Raw genomic sequence first — 22,722 nt, 5'->3', positions numbered from 1 at the left:
GTGATTCCTGCTTGTGTGTGGGTTCTCTACGTTGCTGAGGGCCCCCTCTGTCTCCTCTCCCAAGTGGCGACATTCTGGTCCTTCCTGGGCCCGGGCAGTACCCTTTTTCTCTATCCGCGATTCTTGCAGCTAGCAAGGCTTGTTTGCGGTATTTTGCTAAGGAAACAACTTTGTATCCTCCAGCACGCTGTGGGACATCTTATGCACAAAGGAGAAGTTCCTAGCACCTTTCGTTGTTGCAGAATCTTCAGCTTCTTCCATCCAGAGGAAGCCATTTTTCACCTTCATCCGGGGTTTAGTGGGCTCCTGCTCCTGGACACTTTCACGACTCTTGGACTTGGTCCCCTTCCTTTGCATGTCCTCAGGTCCAGGAATCCATCTTCAGTGCTTTGCAGTCTGTTGTGGTCTTTGCAAAATTCCTTATCACGACATTAGTGTGTTTCTGGTGAAATAGTAGTACATTACTCCTACTTTCCAGGGTCTTGGGGTGGGGTCTCTTGGACACCGTTAGTGTTTTCTTACACTCCCAGCGACCCTCTACACACTACACTAGCCTAAGGGTCCATTTGTGGTTCGCATTCCACTTTCTTAGTATATGGTTTGTGTTGCCCCTAGGCCTATTGCATCCTATTGTATTCTACAGTGTTTGTACTACTTTCTGACTGTTTTACTTACCTGATTTGGTTTGTGTGTATATTTTGTGTATTTTACTTACCTCCCAAGGGAGTATATCCACTGAGATATTTTTGGCACATTGTCACTAAAATAAAGTACCTTTATTTTTAGTAACCCTGAGTATTGTGTTTCTTATGATATAGTACCTATTTGATATAAGTGGTATAGTAGGAGCTTTGCATGTCTCCTAGTTCAGCCTTGGCTGCTCTGCTATAGCTACCTCTATCAGCCTAAGCTGCTAGAACACTACTACTCTACTAATAAGGGATAACTTGACCTGGCACAAGGTGTAAGTAACATTGGTACCCACTATAAGCCAGGCCAGCCTCCTACACCTCCGAAAGGTAATATGTTAGCGATGCAGCCCATGTTTACTTTTCAGGTGTTTAAGCTCAGTTTGCAATTCCAAAACTATCTCATTTACACTGCATTCAGTGAAACATGTCGCCTCTGGATGTTTTACTGAGTCAGCTCTACCAAGTTTCCTGGGTTTGTGCGTCATGTTCTGCTCCAGTCCAGGTTTTTTCTTTTGAATCCTGGGACTTGCAGTTTTATTTCTTCCATTATGAAACAGTTCTACAAGTCCCGGAATCCAGAGGAAAAAAGCTGGACCGGAGCAGCTTGTCACGCATGGACCCGTTAATTTGCCTGCTGTGCTGAGTTCAGGTGGGCGGTTGTTGTTAATGTTGGGACTGATTGTGACCTCCAGGCAGGAGAGTATTCTCACTCTGCAGACCAGTGGGTGGCAGTGCTTAACTCACAGGTCTGGCTTGTTTTAGGGAATATCAATACATGTATTATATATCTGGATACAATAATAGAAAACTCAAAGGCACTGCAACACTTGTCATTGCTCTCATTAACATCCGGGAGAGTGTCACGCAAAGTGTCACACATTGAATAGTAGAATGTCACTCATACACGCACTAAAACCATAGAAATAGGACACATAAGGAGTCCAAAGACTTCAGAGCTGTGTACAACTTCTTTTATTAATCCACTCCCATTAGTCTGTCCCTGCACTTGACACAACTGAGGACAGGAGCCCCTGGGAGCCCACACTTCACACTAGTGAGGACAGGAGCCCACACTTCACAACACTGAGAACTGGAGCCCCGGGAGCCCACACTTCACAACACTGAGGACAGGAGCCCCGGGACCCCACACATGACACTACTGAGGACAGGAGCCCCGGGAGCCCACACTTGACACTAGTGAGGACTGGACCCCCGGGACCCCACACTTCACAACACTGAGGACAGGAGCCCCGGGACCCCACACTTGACACTAGTGAGGACAGGAGCCCCTGGAAGCCCACACTTGATAGGACAGGAGCCCCTGGGAGCTCACACTTGACACTACTGAGGCAGGAGCCCCGGGACCCCACACTTGACACTAGTGAGGACAGGAGCCCAGGGAGCCCACACTTGACACTAGTGAGGACAGGAGCCCCTGGGAGCCCACACTTGACACTAGTGAGGACAGGAGCCCCTGGAAGCCCACACTTGACACTTGTTAGGACAGGAGCCCCTGGGAGCTCACACTTCTCACTAGTGAGGACAGGAGCCCCGGGAGCCCACACTTCACAACACTGAGGACAGGAGCCCCGGGAGCCCACACTTGACACTAGTGAGGACAGGAGCCCCGGGAGCCCACACTTGACACTAGTGAGGACAGGAGCCCCGGGAGCCCACACTTGACACTTGTTAGGACAGGAGCCCCTGGGAGCTCACACTTCTCACTAGTGAGGACAGGAGCCCCGGGAGCCCACACTTGACACTAGTGAGGACAGGAGCCCCGGGAGCCCACACTTGACACTAGTGAGGACAGGAGCCCCTGGGAGCTCACACTTCTCACTACTGAGGACAGGAGCCCCGGGACCCCACACTTGACACTAGTGAGGCAGGAGCCCCGGGAGCCCACACTTGACACTAGTGAGGCAGGAGCCCAGGGAGCTCACACTTGACACTAGTGAGGACAGGAGCCCCTGGGAGCCCACACTTGACACTAGTGAGGACAGGAGCCCCGGGAGCCCACACTTGACACTAGTGAGGACAGGAGCCCCTGGGAGCTCACACTTGACACTTGTTAGGACAGGAGCCCCGGGAGCCCACACTTGACACTAGTGAGGCAGGAGCCCCGGGACCCCACACTTGACACTAGTGAGGACAGGAGCCCCGGGAGCCCACACTTGACACTTGTTAGGACAGGAGCCCCGGGACCCCACACTTGACACTAGTGAGGACAGGAGCCCCTGGGAGCTCACACTTCTCACTAGTGAGGACAGGAGCCCCTGGGAGCCCACACTTCTCACTAGTGAGGACAGGAGCCCCTGGGAGCCCACACTTGACACTACTGAGGCAGGAGCCCCGGGACCCCACACTTGACACTACTGAGGACAGGAGCCCCTGGGAGCCCACACTTCTCACTAGTGAGGACAGGAGCCCCTGGGAGCCCACACTTGACACTACTGAGGCAGGAGCCCCGGGACCCCACACTTGACACTACTGAGGACAGGAGCCCCGGGAGCCCACACTTGACACTACTGAGGCAGGAGCCCCGGGAGCCCACACTTGACACTAGTGAGGACAGGAGCCCCTGGGAGCTCACACTTGACACTACTGAGGACAGGAGCCCCGGGAGCCCACACTTGACACTAGTGAGGACAGGAGCCCCGGGAGCCCACACTTGACACTAGTGAGGACAGGAGCCCCGGGAGCCCACACTTGACACTACTGAGGACAGGAGCCCCTGGAGCCCACACTTGACACTAGTGAGGACAGGAGCCCCTGGAGCCCACACTTGACACTAGTGAGGACAGGAGCCCCTGGGAGCTCACACTTCTCACTAGTGAGGACAGGAGCCCCGGGAGCCCACACTTGACACTACTGAGGACAGGAGCCCCTGGGAGCCCACACTTGACACTACTGAGGACAGGAGCCCCGGGAGCCCACACTTGACACTAGTGAGGACAGGAGCCCCTGGGAGCCCACACTTGACACTAGTGAGGACAGGAGCCCCGGGAGCCCACACTTGACACTAGTGAGGACAGGAGCCCCTGGGAGCTCACACTTCTCACTACTGAGGACAGGAGCCCTGGGACCCCACACTTGACACTAGTGAGGCAGGAGCCCCGGGAGCCCACACTTGACACTAGTGAGGCAGGAGCCCAGGGAGCTCACACTTGACACTAGTGAGGACAGGAGCCCCTGGGAGCCCACACTTGACACTAGTGAGGACAGGAGCCCCGGGAGCCCACACTTGACACTAGTGAGGACAGGAGCCCCTGGGAGCTCACACTTGACACTTGTTAGGACAGGAGCCCCGGGAGCCCACACTTGACACTAGTGAGGCAGGAGCCCCGGGACCCCACACTTGACACTAGTGAGGACAGGAGCCCCGGGAGCCCACACTTGACACTTGTTAGGACAGGAGCCCCGGGACCCCACACTTGACACTAGTGAGGACAGGAGCCCCTGGGAGCTCACACTTCTCACTAGTGAGGACAGGAGCCCCTGGGAGCCCACACTTCTCACTAGTGAGGACAGGAGCCCCTGGGAGCCCACACTTGACACTACTGAGGACAGGAGCCCCTGGGAGCCCACACTTCTCACTAGTGAGGACAGGAGCCCCTGGGAGCCCACACTTGACACTACTGAGGCAGGAGCCCCGGGACCCCACACTTGACACTACTGAGGACAGGAGCCCCTGGGAGCCCACACTTCTCACTAGTGAGGACAGGAGCCCCTGGGAGCCCACACTTGACACTACTGAGGACAGGAGCCCCGGGAGCCCACACTTGACACTACTGAGGCAGGAGCCCCTGGGAGCCCACACTTGACACTAGTGAGGACAGGAGCCCCTGGGAGCCCACACTTCTCACTAGTGAGGACAGGAGCCCCTGGGAGCTCACACTTGACACTAGTGAGGACAGGAGCCCCGGGAGCCCACACTTGACACTACTGAGGACAGGAGCCCCGGGAGCCCACACTTGACACTACTGAGGACAGGAGCCCCGGGAGCCCACACTTGACACTACTGAGGACAGGAGCCCCGGGAGCCCACACTTGACACTAGTGATGACAGGAGCCCCGGGAGCCCACACTTCTCACTAGTGAGGACAGGAGCCCCGGGAGCCCACACTTGACACTACTGAGGACAGGAGCCCCGGGAGCCCACACTTGACACTACTGAGGCAGGAGCCCCGGGAGCCCACACTTGACACTACTGAGGCAGGAGCCCCGGGACCCCACACTTGACACTACTGAGGCAGGAGCCCCGGGACCCCACACTTGACACTAGTGAGGACAGGAGCCCCTGGGAGCTCACACTTGACACTAGTGAGGACAGGAGCCCCGGGAGCCCACACTTGACACTACTGAGGACAGGAGCCCCGGGAGCCCACACTTGACACTACTGAGGACAGGAGCCCCTGGGAGCCCACACTTCTCACTAGTGAGGACAGGAGCCCCTGGGAGCTCACACTTGACACTAGTGAGGACAGGAGCCCCGGGAGCCCACACTTGACACTACTGAGGACAGGAGCCCCGGGAGCCCACACTTGACACTACTGAGGACAGGAGCCCCGGGAGCCCACACTTGACACTAGTGATGACAGGAGCCCCGGGAGCCCACACTTCTCACTAGTGAGGACAGGAGCCCCGGGAGCCCACACTTGACACTACTGAGGACAGGAGCCCCGGGAGCCCACACTTGACACTACTGAGGCAGGAGCCCCGGGAGCCCACACTTGACACTACTGAGGCAGGAGCCCCGGGACCCCACACTTGACACTACTGAGGCAGGAGCCCCGGGACCCCACACTTGACACTAGTGAGGACAGGAGCCCCTGGGAGCTCACACTTGACACTAGTGAGGACAGGAGCCCCGGGAGCCCACACTTGACACTACTGAGGACAGGAGCCCCGGGAGCCCACACTTGACACTACTGAGGACAGGAGCCCCGGGAGCCCACACTTGACACTACTGAGGACAGGAGCCCCGGGAGCCCACACTTCTCACTAGTGAGGACAGGAGCCCCGGGAGCCCACACTTGACACTACTGAGGACAGGAGCCCCGGGAGCCCACACTTGACACTACTGAGGCAGGAGCCCCGGGAGCCCACACTTCTCACTAGTGAGGACAGGAGCCCCGGGAGCCCACACTTGACACTACTGAGGACAGGAGCCCCGGGAGCCCACACTTGACACTACCGAGGCAGGAGCCCCGGGAGCCCACACTTCTCACTAGTGAGGACAGGAGCCCCGGGAGCCCACACTTGACACTACTGAGGCAGGAGCCCCGGGAGCCCACACTTGACACTACTGAGGCAGGAGCCCCGGGACCCCACACTTGACACTACTGAGGCAGGAGCCCCGGGAGCCCACACTTCTCACTAGTGAGGACAGGAGCCCCTGGGACCCCACACTTGACACTACTGAGGCAGGAGCCCCGGGACCCCACACTTGACACTAGTGAGGACAGGAGCCCCTGGGAGCCCACACTTGACACTAGTGAGGACAGGAGCCCCGGGAGCCCACACTTGACACTAGTGAGGACAGGAGCCCCTGGGAGCTCACACTTCTCACTACTGAGGACAGGAGCCCCGGGACCCCACACTTGACACTAGTGAGGCAGGAGCCCCGGGAGCCCACACTTGACACTAGTGAGGCAGGAGCCCAGGGAGCTCACACTTGACACTAGTGAGGACAGGAGCCCCTGGGAGCCCACACTTGACACTAGTGAGGACAGGAGCCCCGGGAGCCCACACTTGACACTAGTGAGGACAGGAGCCCCTGGGAGCTCACACTTGACACTTGTTAGGACAGGAGCCCCGGGAGCCCACACTTGACACTAGTGAGGCAGGAGCCCCGGGACCCCACACTTGACACTAGTGAGGCAGGAGCCCCGGGACCCCACACTTGACACTACTGAGGCAGGAGCCCCGGGAGCCCACACTTCTCACTAGTGAGGACAGGAGCCCCTGGGAGCCCACACTTGACACTACTGAGGACAGGAGCCCCGGGAGCCCACACTTGACACTAGTGAGGACAGGAGCCCCTGGGAGCCCACACTTGACACTAGTGAGGACAGGAGCCCCTGGGAGCTCACACTTCTCACTACTGAGGAAAGGAGCCCCGGGACCCCACACTTGACACTAGTGAGGCAGGAGCCCCGGGAGCCCACACTTGACACTAGTGAGGCAGGAGCCCAGGGAGCTCACACTTGACACTAGTGAGGACAGGAGCCCCTGGGAGCCCACACTTGACACTAGTGAGGACAGGAGCCCCGGGAGCCCACACTTGACACTAGTGAGGACAGGAGCCCCTGGGAGCTCACACTTGACACTTGTTAGGACAGGAGCCCCGGGAGCCCACACTTGACACTAGTGAGGCAGGAGCCCCGGGACCCCACACTTGACACTAGTGAGGACAGGAGCCCCGGGAGCCCACACTTGACACTTGTTAGGACAGGAGCCCCGGGACCCCACACTTGACACTAGTGAGGACAGGAGCCCCTGGGAGCTCACACTTCTCACTAGTGAGGACAGGAGCCCCTGGGAGCCCACACTTCTCACTAGTGAGGACAGGAGCCCCTGGGAGCCCACACTTGACACTACTGAGGACAGGAGCCCCTGGGAGCCCACACTTCTCACTAGTGAGGACAGGAGCCCCTGGGAGCCCACACTTGACACTACTGAGGCAGGAGCCCCGGGACCCCACACTTGACACTAGTGAGGACAGGAGCCCCTGGGAGCCCACACTTCTCACTAGTGAGGACAGGAGCCCCTGGGAGCCCACACTTGACACTACTGAGGACAGGAGCCCCTGGGAGCCCACACTTCTCACTAGTGAGGACAGGAGCCCCTGGGAGCCCACACTTGACACTACTGAGGCAGGAGCCCCTGGGAGCCCACACTTGACACTAGTGAGGACAGGAGCCCCTGGGAGCCCACACTTCTCACTAGTGAGGACAGGAGCCCCTGGGAGCTCACACTTGACACTAGTGAGGACAGGAGCCCCGGGAGCCCACACTTGACACTACTGAGGACAGGAGCCCCGGGAGCCCACACTTGACACTACTGAGGACAGGAGCCCCGGGAGCCCACACTTGACACTACTGAGGACAGGAGCCCCGGGAGCCCACACTTGACACTAGTGAGGACAGGAGCCCCGGGAGCCCACACTTCTCACTAGTGAGGACAGGAGCCCCGGGAGCCCACACTTGACACTACTGAGGACAGGAGCCCCGGGAGCCCACACTTGACACTACTGAGGCAGGAGCCCCGGGAGCCCACACTTGACACTACTGAGGCAGGAGCCCCGGGACCCCACACTTGACACTAGTGAGGACAGGAGCCCCTGGGAGCTCACACTTGACACTAGTGAGGACAGGAGCCCCGGGAGCCCACACTTGACACTACTGAGGACAGGAGCCCCGGGAGCCCACACTTGACACTACTGAGGACAGGAGCCCCGGGAGCCCACACTTGACACTACTGAGGACAGGAGCCCCGGGAGCCCACACTTGACACTAGTGAGGACAGGAGCCCCTGGGAGCCCACACTTCTCACTAGTGAGGACAGGAGCCCCGGGAGCCCACACTTGACACTACTGAGGACAGGAGCCCCGGGAGCCCACACTTGACACTACTGAGGCAGGAGCCCCGGGAGCCCACACTTGACACTAGTGAGGCAGGAGCCCCGGGACCCCACACTTGACACTAGTGAGGACAGGAGCCCCGGGAGCCCACACTTGACACTTGTTAGGACAGGAGCCCCGGGACCCCACACTTGACACTAGTGAGGACAGGAGCCCCTGGGAGCTCACACTTCTCACTAGTGAGGACAGGAGCCCCTGGGAGCCCACACTTCTCACTAGTGAGGACAGGAGCCCCTGGGAGCCCACACTTCTCACTAGTGAGGACAGGAGCCCCTGGGAGCCCACACTTGACACTACTGAGGCAGGAGCCCCGGGACCCCACACTTGACACTACTGAGGACAGGAGCCCCTGGGAGCCCACACTTCTCACTAGTGAGGACAGGAGCCCCTGGGAGCCCACACTTGACACTACTGAGGACAGGAGCCCCGGGAGCCCACACTTGACACTACTGAGGCAGGAGCCCCTGGGAGCCCACACTTGACACTAGTGAGGACAGGAGCCCCTGGGAGCCCACACTTCTCACTAGTGAGGACAGGAGCCCCTGGGAGCTCACACTTGACACTAGTGAGGACAGGAGCCCCGGGAGCCCACACTTGACACTACTGAGGACAGGAGCCCCGGGAGCCCACACTTGACACTACTGAGGACAGGAGCCCCGGGAGCCCACACTTGACACTACTGAGGACAGGAGCCCCGGGAGCCCACACTTGACACTAGTGAGGACAGGAGCCCCGGGAGCCCACACTTCTCACTAGTGAGGACAGGAGCCCCGGGAGCCCACACTTGACACTACTGAGGACAGGAGCCCCGGGAGCCCACACTTGACACTACTGAGGCAGGAGCCCCGGGACCCCACACTTGACACTACTGAGGCAGTAGCCCCGGGACCCCACACTTGACACTAGTGAGGACAGGAGCCCCTGGGAGCTCACACTTGACACTAGTGAGGACAGGAGCCCCGGGAGCCCACACTTGACACTACTGAGGACAGGAGCCCCGGGAGCCCACACTTGACACTACTGAGGACAGGAGCCCCGGGAGCCCACACTTGACACTACTGAGGACAGGAGCCCCGGGAGCCCACACTTGACACTAGTGAGGACAGGAGCCCCTGGGAGCCCACACTTCTCACTAGTGAGGACAGGAGCCCCGGGAGCCCACACTTGACACTACTGAGGACAGGAGCCCCGGGAGCCCACACTTGACACTACTGAGGCAGGAGCCCCGGGAGCCCACACTTCTCACTAGTGAGGACAGGAGCCCCAGGAGCCCACACTTGACACTACTGAGGACAGGAGCCCCGGGAGCCCACACTTGACACTACTGAGGACAGGAGCCCCGGGAGCCCACACTTGACACTACTGAGGCAGGAGCCCCGGGAGCCCACACTTCTCACTAGTGAGGACAGGAGCCCCGGGAGCCCACACTTGACACTACTGAGGCAGGAGCCCCGGGACCCCACACTTGACACTACTGAGGCAGGAGCCCCGGGACCCCACACTTGACACTAGTGAGGACAGGAGCCCCTGGGAGCTCACACTTGACACTACTGAGGACAGGAGCCCCGGGAGCCCACACTTGACACTACTGAGGACAGGAGCCCCGGGAGCCCACACTTGACACGACAGGAGCCCCTGGGAGCCCACACTTCTCACTAGTGAGGACAGGAGCCCCGGGAGCCCACACTTGACACTACTGAGGACAGGAGCCCCGGGAGCCCACACTTGACACTACTGAGGACAGGAGCCCCTGGGAGCCCACACTTGACACTACTGAGGACAGGAGCCCCTGGAAGCCCACACTTGACACTTGTTAGGACAGGAGCCCCTGGGAGCTCACACTTGACACTAGTGAGGACAGGAGCCCCGGGAGCCCACACTTCACAACACTGAGGACAGGAGCCCCGGGACCCCACACTTGACACTAGTGAGGCAGGAGCCCCGGGACCCCACACTTGACACTAGTGAGGACAGGAGCCCCGGGAGCCCACACTTGACACTTGTTAGGACAGGAGCCCCGGGACCCCACACTTGACACTAGTGAGGACAGGAGCCCCTGGGAGCTCACACTTCTCACTAGTGAGGACAGGAGCCCCTAGGAGCCCACACTTCTCACTAGTGAGGACAGGAGCCCCTGGGAGCCCACACTTGACACTACTGAGGCAGGAGCCCCGGGACCCCACACTTGACACTACTGAGGACAGGAGCCCCTGGGAGCCCACACTTCTCACTAGTGAGGACAGGAGCCCCTGGGAGCCCACACTTGACACTAGTGAGGACAGGAGCCCCTGGGAGCCCACACTTGACACTAGTGAGGACAGGAGCCCCTGGGAGCTCACACTTCTCACTACTGAGGACAGGAGCCCCGGGACCCCACACTTGACACTAGTGAGGACAGGAGCCCCTGGGAGCCCACACTTGACACTTGTTAGGACAGGAGCCCCGGGACCCCACACTTGACACTAGTGAGGACAGGAGCCCCGGGAGCCCACACTTCTCACTAGTGAGGACAGGAGCCCCTGGGAGCTCACACTTGACACTTGTTAGGACAGGAGCCCCGGGAGCCCACACTTGACACTAGTGAGGACAGGAGCCCCTGGGAGCCCACACTTGACACTAGTGAGGACAGGAGCCCCTGGGAGCTCACACTTCTCACTACTGAGGACAGGAGCCCCGGGACCCCACACTTGACACTACTGAGGACAGGAGCCCCTGGGAGCCCACACTTGACACTACTGAGGCAGGAGCCCCGGGAGCCCACACTTCTCACTAGTGAGGACAGGAGCCCCGGGAGCCCACACTTGACACTAGTGAGGCAGGAGCCCCGGGAGCTCCCACTTGACACTAGTGAGGACAGGAGCCCCGGGAGCCCACACTTGACACTACTGAGGACAGGAGCCCCTGGGACCCCACACTTGACACTACTGAGGCAGGAGCCCCTGGAGCCCACACTTGACACTAGTGAGGACAGGAGCCCCGGGAGCCCACACTTGACACTACTGAGGCAGGAGCCCCGGGAGCCCACACTTGACACTAGTGAGGACAGGAGCCCCTGGGAGCCCACACTTCTCACTAGTGAGGACAGGAGCCCCGGGAGCCCACACTTGACACTACTGAGGACAGGAGCCCCGGGAGCCCACACTTGACACTAGTGAGGACAGGAGCCCCTGGGAGCCCACACTTGACACTACTGAGGCAGGAGCCCCGGGAGCCCACACTTGACACTAGTGAGGACAGGAGCCCCTGGGAGCCCACACTTGACACTACTGAGGCAGGAGCCCCTGGAGCCCACACTTCACAACACTGAGGACAGGAGCCCCGGGACCCCACACTTGACACTAGTGAGGCAGGAGCCCCGGGACCCCACACTTCTCACTAGTGAGGACAGGAGCCCCGGGAGCCCACACTTGACACTTGTTAGGACAGGAGCCCCTGGGAGCTCACACTTGACACTAGTGAGGCAGGAGCCCCGGGAGCCCACACTTGACACTACTGAGGCAGGAGCCCCTGGGAGCCCACACTTGACACTAGTGAGGCAGGAGCCCCTGGGAGCCCACACTTGACACTACTGAGGACAGGAGCCCCGGGAGCCCACACTTGACACTAGTGAGGACAGGAGCCCCTGGGAGCCCACACTTGACACTAGTGAGGACAGGAGCCCCTGGGAGCCCACACTTGACACTAGTGAGGACAGGAGCCCCTGGGAGCCCACACTTCTCACTACTGAGGACAGGAGCCCCTGGGAGCCCACACTTGACACTACTGAGGACAGGAGCCCCGGGAGCCCACACTTGACACTAGTGAGGACAGGAGCCCCTGGGAGCCCACACTTGACACTACTGAGGACAGGAGCCCCTGGGAGCCCACACTTGACACTAGTGAGGACAGGAGCCCCTGGGAGCCCACACTTGACACTAGTGAGGACAGGAGCCCCTGGGAGCCCACACTTGACACTACTGAGGCAGGAGCCCCTGGGAGCCCACACTTCTCACTACTGAGGACAGGAGCCCCTGGGACCCCACACCTGACACTACTGAGGCAGGAGCCCCTGGGAGCCCACACTTGACACTAGTGAGGACAGGAGCCCCGGGACCCCACACTTGACACTACTGAGGACAGGAGCCCCGGGAGCCCACACTTGACACTACTGAGGACAGGAGCCCCGGGAGCCCACACTTGACACTAGTGAGGACAGGAGCCCCTGGGAGCCCACACTTCTCACTAGTGAGGACAGGAGCCCCTGGGAGCTCACACTTGACACTAGTGAGGACAGGAGCCCCGGGAGCCCACACTTGACACTAGTGAGGACAGGAGCCCTGGGAGCCCACACTTGACACTACTGAGGCAGGAGCCCCGGGAGCCCACACTTGACACTACTGAGGACAGGAGCCCCGGGAGCCCACACTTGACACTAGTGAGGACAGGAGCCCCTGGGAGCCCACACTTGACACTAGTGAGGACAGGAGCCCCTGGAGCCCACACTTGACACTTGTTAGGACAGGAGCCCCGGGAGCCCACACTTGACACTAGTGAGGACAGGAGCCCCTGGAGCCCACACTTGACACTAGTGAGGACAGGAGCCCCTGGGAGCTCACACTTGACACTATTGAGGACAGGAGCCCCTGGGAGCTCACACTTGACACTAGTGAGGACAGGAGCCCCGGGAGCCCACACTTGACACTAGTGAGGACAGGAGCCCCGGGACCCCACACTTGACACTACTGAGGCAGGAGCCCTGGAGCCCACACCTGACACTACTGAGGCAGGAGCCCCTGGGAGCTCACACTTGACACTAGTGAGGACAGGAGCCCCGGGAGCCCACACTTGACACTAGTGAGGACAGGAGCCCAGGGAGCCCACACTTGACACTAGTGAGGCAGGAGCCCAGGGAGCCCACACTTGACACTAGTGAGGCAGGAGCCCAGGGAGCTCACACTTGACACTACTGAGGACAGGAGCCCCGGGAGCCCACACTTGACACTACTGAGGACAGGAGCCCCGGGAGCCCACACTTGACACTACTGAGGCAGGAGCCCCTGGAGCCCACACTTGACACTGGGCTCTGTCCAAGCCCCCTGCACCCGGAAGTCTCCCCTGGGGTCCGTGTTTCCGGCCGGACCCTTAAGGCGGACGGACCGCCCCTCCCTGTTCATGCCGCCTCCTCCTGCAGCGTCTCTAGAGACTGTTGTCCGTCTTTTGTGTCTTCGTCCCGTTCGTCCTTTCTCTCTGTCCACGCTCCCGCAGCTTCTCAGGCTACTCTAGTCCGTCTACTGTGTCTTCGCCCCGCTTGTCCTTCCTCTCTGTCCATGCCCGGAACCCTCGCTCCGGTCCATGTTTCCGGCCGGACCTCAGCGGTCGCGCCTGTGTTCCCGGAAGTGCAGTTTGACAGCCGGCGGCGCCCTTGTACCGGCCGACGGAGGGGGCAGCATGCTGCGGGCGGGGGCCCGGGGGGCCCGGGGGGCCTGGTGAGTGCTGGGGCCCCGGGGGGGGGTGAGTGCTGCAGCCTGGGGACGACGGTAGGTTACTGTTGGGGGGGGAGGTTGACTCCAGGGGGGCCCTGGGGGTGGTGAGTGCTGGGGGCCTTGCTCTGGCATTGCTGGCAAGAGTGTGTGTGGGGGGGCGAGGGGGCGACTGACTGCTGGGGCCCCGGAGTGGAGTGGGCGGGGGGGTGACTGAGTGCTGCAGCCTGGGGTGGGGAGGGCGGCAGGTGAGTGTTGGGGGGGGAAGGCTGACTGCAGGGGGGGCCCTGGGGGTGACTGAGCGCTGGAGCCTGGGGGGGCGGCTGGGGAGTGTTTGGGGGGGGGGGGGTTTGGAGGCTCACGGTAAGGGGGCCCTGTGGGGGGGGGGGGTGATGAGTGCTGGGGGTGATAGCGCTGGAGCCGGAGGGGGGAGATGGGGCAGACTGCAGGGGGGGGGGCCCTGGGGGTGGTGAGTACTGGGGGGGGGGGCTGAGTACTGGGGGCCTTGCAGTGGGATTGCTGGTGAGTGTAGGGCGGGGGGTGGGCGACTGACTGCCCCCGGGGGGCGGTGATGACTGCTGGGGTGACTGAGTGTTGAGGCCTGGGGGAGACGGCAGGTGAGTGTTGGGGGGAAGGCTGACTGTGGTGGTGGGGGGGGGGGGAGGCTGGGAGTGGTGGGTGCTGGGGGCCTTGAAGTGGGGTTGTTCGTGAGTTTTGGGGGTCGGGGAAGGGGCCGAATGCTGGGAGCCGAAGGGGGCACCAAGTGAGTGCTGGAGACCCGGGGAGGGCTGGGGGTGTCTGACTGCAGAGGTACACAATCCCAGACTGTGACTTAACTTTGCTCTTCTGTTTGCAAGAATTTGTGTAGGGACTGGTGGTCTGTAACCAGCATATGTTATCGTTTCACAGGGGCCTCCGCGGTACACCTCCCCGTAGGCCGAATAGTTCCAAAACACACCAGGATCACATCAACAACACGCTCAGTACTTAGAGCAGAATTGAAGAAGGCCAGATTCTTATCTTCTTCGCGTCTGATATTCTAGACCAAATTGCTCCAGTGCCAACTGACGTTCTTTTTATGTTTGGAGACTTGACCCTTTTTGTGAAGTTTCTCACAGGTGTCCTTATTGGTATAATGTCAGATTTGCAACAACTGGCAATGCCCAAGAAGGCTCTGAAAGGAGGATAAACTTACTAACGCAAGTACCTAGTTGCGGATTCAGAGTTTGTCAAGACCTGGGCACCTGCCTTGTTTTGAGAATGTGTGAGCATGTCCTGCACAAAGTTGCATTTGTTTTTGTTTAGTCTCAGGATGGCTTCATGACGACTTTACAAACCTTTACTAAAGGGGTATTGTGTTCAAGTAATTTGTCAAACACAAAAATGCACTACAAGTCAAGCAGTTAGGAATCCTTTTAATGTCCTTTTGTAAGACCTCCGATGCAAACAAAATGCTGAAACAAAGACATTTGTATCTTCAAAAGACCAACATGCGTGGCAACTTTAGTGATATGCCATGAGCATTTTTAATTCTGGTTGGTGGTATCCTTTATTCTTGTCAAGATCGGAAAACATTTGTGTCACATTTATTTGAAGGGTGATATCCTGAATGTGGGGGCCCAAGTGCCTCTCTCTGAATGGCTCATATCAACACTAAAGTAACTCTTCCTTCCTGCTTAACATTTAGGCGCAGGAACAATGACCGAAAGTCATTGCATAGGTCTTTTGACTCAGTGACTAATATTTTGCCTTAGCAGGTTGAGAATCTCCTCTTCAGCTTGTCGAATGTGATGCTCCAGAGGTCTTGAGCCAAGGACTTTACTGATATATAAGTGATCTGTTTATATTTGAGATAGCATGTACCCCGGAAAAGGCTAGGAACATCCATTGTGCAAGTGTCTTATCAGAAAGTCTCTCAGGTTATTAGTTGCTTCAGGACTTGAAAATGATCCATCTCTAGAAGCTCAAGAGATGGATCCAGTGCCTGCATCTCCCCCTGCCATTCAGACATCAAACTCTATAGCATTAGAGCCATGGATGAGTTGTGGGTGGAAATAACCCAGACACTGGTGTACTTCTTGAAATGTAGGTAGCTAAGTAGACACATCTCTTCTCTTAGTTTGATATAATTGAGCTGATATTTCCTCTTGCTGCAAAGTTAAGACTGTTAACTGCCCTGAATTTCTTGTACACTGGTAGCTTCTTGACGAGCATTTCTTTTCTTTTCAGCACTGTGTGCCAGAACCTAGGAAGTGTTGGCTGTGGAGGAAAAGTAAAATTACCTCTTCCAAAGATTCACTTGGTTTCCCGAAGCATCCACCACCATCGTCCAGGCTTCAAGTTCCAGAGGCCTGTGCTGAGACCGTCTGCTCATCAGTATTCCTCCTTTTCACGTGCCCCTTTCCGAAGAACCAGACTCTTGACAGTGAAGCATGGGCACCAGCTCCAGAGACACTTCTGGGTCACCCGACTAGCATCTCGCCTTCTCAAACTTCGATATATTGTCCTGGGGTCAGCTGTAGGAGGTGGATACACAGCTAAAAAGGTACTTTACTTCGGCATTTCTTGTATCACTGGTGATGTGGCTGAAGGCATGTAAGCCCTAGGCATGAGTCGCCATCATCCAGTGGGGACTTCAACAATTCCCAGGTTTGTTAATAAGGGAGGACACAAGAGGCTGTTTCTGAGACGCTTGGATTTCAATAATTTTAAAGGAAAGCCAAGGCGTGCTCTATCACAACTCTGTCCACTAACATTCTATGTAGACAATTGTGTAGTGTGTAGGCTGTGCTGACACAGAACACAAACCGGAAGCCATGAAATGTATGTTAACTTCAGTAATTTAAAATGTTCCCAATAATGCGTATTTGACTCAGCTGTACAATGAAGTGTTGAACCTTTCCATGGCCTGTATCTTAATGCGTAAGGTAAAAGGGACCTTTGTGAAAAATACTATAGACTGTGATGATGCTCACTCCTATTTAGCAGTTTGATAGTTGTTTAATCCTGCTGAGACACGCGGGTTTTTAGCAGCAACCCCCAACCGGCCTCCCTCGATAAGTGTCAGAAGTGGGGAAGCCCCATTTAGTTGTAAAACATGAATAGAACTATTTGTATTTGTGCCAGTTCCAAGATTCCAATCTTGTGATTTCAGTTATAAAACTAAGAAATCTCTCGGTTCCACTCACCCCCCTTTAAAAAAACAAAAAAACAAACCCATTATTGTAGAAAGAAGGCGAGCTGTGGAATCTCTACACTGTAAGGCCAACACTTAACATGCACACAGTGCAGCATGCCAAGTTTGTATCTTTACTAGTCGGGGAGGAGGGGGGGCGTTACTAGAAGGATCTTTACATTAGCCTGTCGGGGAAGGAACAAGGGCTCTTTCACTACTCCATGTTCTAACAAGGAGTGAGTGGTTGTTTACTGCAACATTGATTGGTTCCTTTTGACATATATTTCATGTGTTTCCCGACCCCCTGTATTCTTTACTTAACACTTTACTTCAGCCCAGATACATCGCTTTCCCCCACAAGGCTGAGGGACACACATGAGGGTGCTGCACACTGACACATGTCTGAGAAGCTTTATTTCCATGGCGTGCTCTTAACTGCAGAAACCTGAGCATTCAGCAATGGATTTGCCTTGGCATGGATGTAACAGAGCACCAGTGGCTGTCAGAGAGCCTAGTAGACATGTCTGGAAAGGCCCATTTGCATTTGTGAAGGTGTGATCATTCTGTTTGAAGTTCTAACCTTCTTACCCTTTAACAAACTTTAACTGTTTAATCATTTTACATTTGCAGTTGTAAAAAATAAAGTTTTTGTTAAGCTGAAGAGTTATGGGACTACAGTGGCATGAAGGTGGCAATTCCTCATGTGGATGATTGGTCATGTCAGATGCTGCTACTGGGTTTATACAAGCTGGGCATCTTCGCTACCCCGTCTCACATCTTTCTTTGATGATTGAGGATGGAGAGGAGAAGGCTCTCCATACCTCTTCCTAAGCGGAAACCAGCTTGGAAGGTATCAAGAATGTTATTTTGAAAATGTTCTACTTGTGTATACCTGTACGAGGGACTAGTGCAGTGCCATAACGAGGAGAGACTTTCCTACAGTTCATTAGGGGATACCTGTACGAGGGACTAGTGCAGTGCCATAACGAGGAGAGACTTTCCTACAGTTCATTAGGGGATACCTGTACGAGGGACTAGTGCAGTGCCGTAACGAGAAGAGACTTTCCTACAGTTCATTAGAGGGTACAGGTACAAGGGACTAGTGCAGTGCCACAGTGGGAAGAGACTATACAACAGTTCATTAGGGGATACCTGTACGAGGGACCGGTGCAGTGCCACAGTGGGAAGAGACTTTACCGCAGTACATTGGAGGACACATGTACGAGGGACTGGTGCAGTGCCACAGTGGGAAGAGACTCACCACAGTGCATTGGAGGACACCTGTACGAGGGACTAGTGCAGTGCCATAGTGGGAAGAGACTTCACCACAGTGCATTGGAGGACACATGTACGAGGGACCAGTGCAGTGCCACAGTGGGAAGAGTCTCACACAGTGCATTGGAGGATACATGTAAGAGGGACCAGTGCAGTGCCACAGTGGGAAGAGACTCACCACAGTGCATTGGAGAACACCTGTAAGAGGGACCGGTGCAGTGCCACAGTGGGAAGAGACTCACCACAGTGCATTGGTGGATACATGTAAGAGGAACCGGTGCAGTGCCACAGTGGGAAGAGACTCTCCACAGTACATTGGAGGACACATGTACGAGGGACCGGTGCAGTGCCACAGTGGGAAGAGACTCACCACAGTGCATTGGAGAACACCTGTAAGAGGGACCGGTGCAGTGCCACAGTGGGAAGAGACTCTCCACAGTGCATTGGAGGACACCTGTACGAGGGACCGGTGCAGTGCCACAGTGGGAAGAGACTTCACCACCGTACATTGGTGGATACATGTAAGAGGGACCGGTGCAGTGCCACAGTGGGAAGAGACTCTCCACAGTACATTGGAGAATACATGTAAGAGGGACCGGTGCAGTGCCACAGTGGGAAGAGACTTCACCACAGTGCATTGGAGAACACCTGTACGAGGGACCAGTGCAGTGCCACAGTGGGAAGAGACTTCACCACAGTGCATTGGAGGACACATGTAAGAGGGACCGGTGCAGTGCCACAGTGGGAAGAGACTTCACCACAGTGCATTGGAGGACACATGTAAGAGGGACCGGTGCAGTGCCACAGTGGGAAGAGACTTCACCACAGTACATTGGTGGATACATGTAAGAGGGACCGGTGCAGTGCCACAGTGGGAAGAGACTCTCCACAGTACATTGGAGAATACATGTAAGAGGGACCGGTGCAGTGCCACAGTGGGAAGAGACTCTCCACAGTACATTGGAGAATACATGTAAGAGGGACCGGTGCAGTGCCACAGTGGGAAGAGACTCTCCACAGTACATTGGAGAATACATGTAAGAGGGACCGGTGCAGTGCCACAGTGGGAAGAGGCTTCACTGCAGGAATCTACACTATGTTTTCTCTTTCACATTCTTCATGGATGTGTATTGGTCAGTCATGGACAACTTTGCGCTGTTAAGTGCACAGCATCCCATGAGGTATTTGAGCCCCCACTCCCATACCTCCCTGTAAGACCCACAGAGACTGACTCTGTGTTGAGGGGTCCTGCATCCCTTACGGTTTAGGTCATTACATCTAGCTAGCCTCTTCCATTATATCTTGAATGATTCCCATTGGTGCTGAAGGTGGTGCCTCTGATTATCTTCAGATTCTCATTAGTGTTCGTTTGGTAACAGTAATACATATCTAATGTGTGCCTGCCACACACATAGCTCGTTTTCGTATAACTATGTTATTAGTTCTTCATGGACCAATATTCACCATTTCTTGCACCTCTACAACTATGGCTTCAGCACAGAAACTGCTTGCACTTCATAGACGATGCCACCCCAGGCACCAGAAGAAGAATCCATCGCACAATCATACTCACCCTAGAGTCTCAAATGGAATTCACCAATTCTGCATTTCACTGGTTCTACTTCTACCTCTCCATCTAAAACCAGTTTTCACACCTGCACACCTTCAGGTCCCAAAAGATCCCTATAACCTGCATAGCCCCCCAGGATACCTTACTGTCTCTTGGCATCTTCAAACTACATGGAGCCGCTTGTTGCTGCACTCACAGACGGCACTATAAAGATTCACCAACACCCTGGGTACGCACAGCTCTACTCGAAAGTCTCCTCTGCTTCAGACTTCCAGAGCCTCAAACAGTGCCTGCCTCTCAGCCAGACCTGGATGTCTGGCGCCTACTTAAAGCTCTACGCAGCCAAGACAGAACTCATGTTATTTGCCAAAAACATCAAACACGAAACAGTGCACGCCTGGCTCAACGACATGAATTTGGACAGCTTTGAACCCCAACTTTCACAGAAAGCCAAATCACTAGGAACCACTTTGGACACCAACATTACTCTGAAAGAACACACTGCCAAAAACAGAGACCATCTCTCTCTTCTAAAGAAAGGGAAATTGTTTCTTCCAGAAAGCAAATTGGGAACTGCTGTTCAAGCAGTCCTACTATGACAACTGCGTGGTCCAGAGAGGGAAAATTGATGTTTATTAAGATAGTTTGTCCATAAAACAAGCATACAAATGTTCAGAAGCTTAAAATGAAAACTGTTGCTCCAGTTTGCTGAAGCAAAAATATATTCAATTCACCTTCTATTACAAATATTATTTTTTTAATCATTAAAAAACAAGCAATCACAGCATCTAAGAAGCTCTTGTTTGCTAGAGCTCTATGGCAGAATATTTTCTCACAGTTGAATACTTTAGTAAATTGGTTTTAAAAAGTTTGAAAAAAGCTTAAAATATAGGACAATAAATTAACATATGACTGATAGAACACTTAGTGCCTGATTAGGCACGTGTTACTCCATCATAAATGTGACGGATACCCTGAGGTCATTATTACAAGTGCATTATAACCTATGAAACTTGTAATAAGGCAGACGAGATATCCAACATGATTGTCACGGAGTAACCTGTCTACCAAACTATAAACCAGGCCCCAAGTGTTCAGTATGCTGTGAAAATATGGGGCATTGTTGGTGAGTGGAGCAACACGTGGCTCCATGTAGTTTGAAGCTGACCAAGATTGACTAATACACTGATGATACACAAGACTACTTGACAATTTCTTTTGTTCCAAACACCCATTGCCTCAAACACTGCCTGCATAACATCCAAAACTGGATGTCCAACACCTACCAGAAGCTCAACCCAGCTGAGACAAAATTCCTGTCAAGAACAATAAACAGGAAACCATTCAAATCTTGCTCAGTGTCATGTACCTTGATGGCTTCGAACCCCAAATTTGGAGTGCTTAGCCACTTGGATTCAGTCTGGACCCAAACCTTATGCCCAAAGGACACATTGCCAAAAAACAAAGACAGTCTGAGAGAGCTCTGTCCCCAAAGAAAGGGAACACGTTTTGTTCCAGAAAGTTACTGCAGAACTGCTGTAATTTCTTCTGTATAATGTGTTCACTTTTTTCTAGGTAAACTTTGAGTGATATACAATGCAATAATGTAAATTTTTTACCCCAGGTCAGCAAGATTGAATTTGTCCCTTAAATGAATAATAACAATTGAGTATTATGTTGTAATGGTCATAACTCATAAAGTGAGTAGACTAGCAGTTACAAATGCCTCTCCCCCCTCCCCCCAAACCAATTTCCGACAAACTCCTGTTGAGTATTGATAGTCCAGTTTTGTAATTCTAATGAGTTAAAAATAAACCCAGAATTGCCCATATAAAATAAATTCTCGAGCGGCATAAACCTTCTGGGTTGTCGTATGAACCGTACAGCTTTTCTGAGGACCACAGAGTGATTTATAGAGAACTCCTTGGCAGTTTAAAATCCACAGTGGCTAATAGCAGGAGAAAAATATGCCAGTCCTAGTCCCTAGAATATTTTTGGGTCTGGACTCCCCCAGCTTTGCTCCAGATGATTGGATTTTGCTCTTCTTCAGTAAAGCATAAAAATAAAATCTTCCTTCAATTTGTAGTTTAAAGCATCTTCAAGCTGCATAAGGTATCTAACCTTGACTCATTTCAGTTTGTGATGGTTATTGTATAAGTCCCACGCCAAAAGATTAAAATGTGATGAGATGAAGGTACTTCCGGGAATCACAGAAGCTTCTTTTTTTATAACATTTTAGAGACAGAACATCCTAATCAGATTCAGCATTTAATATGATTACATTATTATATTTTGTACTTCCCACCATATAATAATTGGTAAGATATTCTGAGATGAGACTAAGAAGAAGCTTAGTTATTTTACACCAGAAGACTGACTAGTATCGAAGAAGGCAGTCCTCAGTACTGGGGAGTATAAAGGGACACATTTGCATTCTCTTACTAATACTAAGAACCACGCTTAGCAGTCTTCTGACTAATATAAAGTTACGTGGGTTGAAGGTCTCTGACTAATACTGTTAAACATGCTTAGCAGTTCTCTAATACTAAGAATCAGGTATCCGTTCTCTGACTAATACTGAGAATCACGCTTAGTAGTTCTCCGACTAATACTAAGAATCACGCTTAGTTGTTCTCTGCCTAATACTAAGAATCACGCTTAGTTGTTCTCTGCCTAATACTAAGAATCACGCTTAGTTGTTCTCTGACTAATACTAAGAATGATGCTTAGTTGTTCTCTGACTAATACTAAGAATCACGCTTAGCAGTTCTCTGACTAATACTAAGAATCACGCTTAGCAGTTCTCTGACTAATACTAAGAATCACGCTTAGCAGTTCTCTGACTAATACTAAGAATCACGCTTAGCAGTTCTCTGACTAATACTAAGAATCATGCTTATCAGTCT

The 22,722-nt window shown here is 54.6% G+C and overlaps 1 protein-coding gene across 8 annotated transcripts in view; it reads left to right on the top strand.

The window, feature by feature from the left end:
- Nucleotides 1-13,630: 13,630 nt before the first annotated feature.
- Nucleotides 13,631-22,722, top strand: part of OPA1 (OPA1 mitochondrial dynamin like GTPase) — a 278,588-nt gene continuing 269,496 nt past the window's right edge. For 4 of the 8 annotated variants that reach the window (XR_011199307.1, XR_011199308.1, XM_069212741.1 and 1 more), the window contains exons 1-2: nucleotides 13,632-13,802; nucleotides 16,026-16,341. Coding sequence is in view for 4 of the 8 variants with exons in the window: in XM_069212741.1 (XP_069068842.1) it covers nucleotides 13,669-13,802; nucleotides 16,026-16,341 (450 nt within the window). In the remaining 4 variants the exon portion in view is untranslated. Of the gene's footprint in view, nucleotides 13,803-13,834; nucleotides 13,854-16,025; nucleotides 16,342-22,722 lie in introns of those variants that run through there. The other 4 variants (XR_011199309.1, XM_069212743.1, XM_069212739.1 and 1 more) reach the window with 3 other exon arrangements.

This window comes from Pleurodeles waltl, chromosome 11 (genome assembly GCF_031143425.1).
Source record: "Pleurodeles waltl isolate 20211129_DDA chromosome 11, aPleWal1.hap1.20221129, whole genome shotgun sequence".
In the NCBI taxonomy this organism is placed as follows: Eukaryota; Metazoa; Chordata; class Amphibia; order Caudata; family Salamandridae; genus Pleurodeles; species Pleurodeles waltl.
The sequence above is the reverse complement of the archived record's forward strand: the minus strand, read 5'-3'. Positions and strand labels throughout refer to the sequence as shown.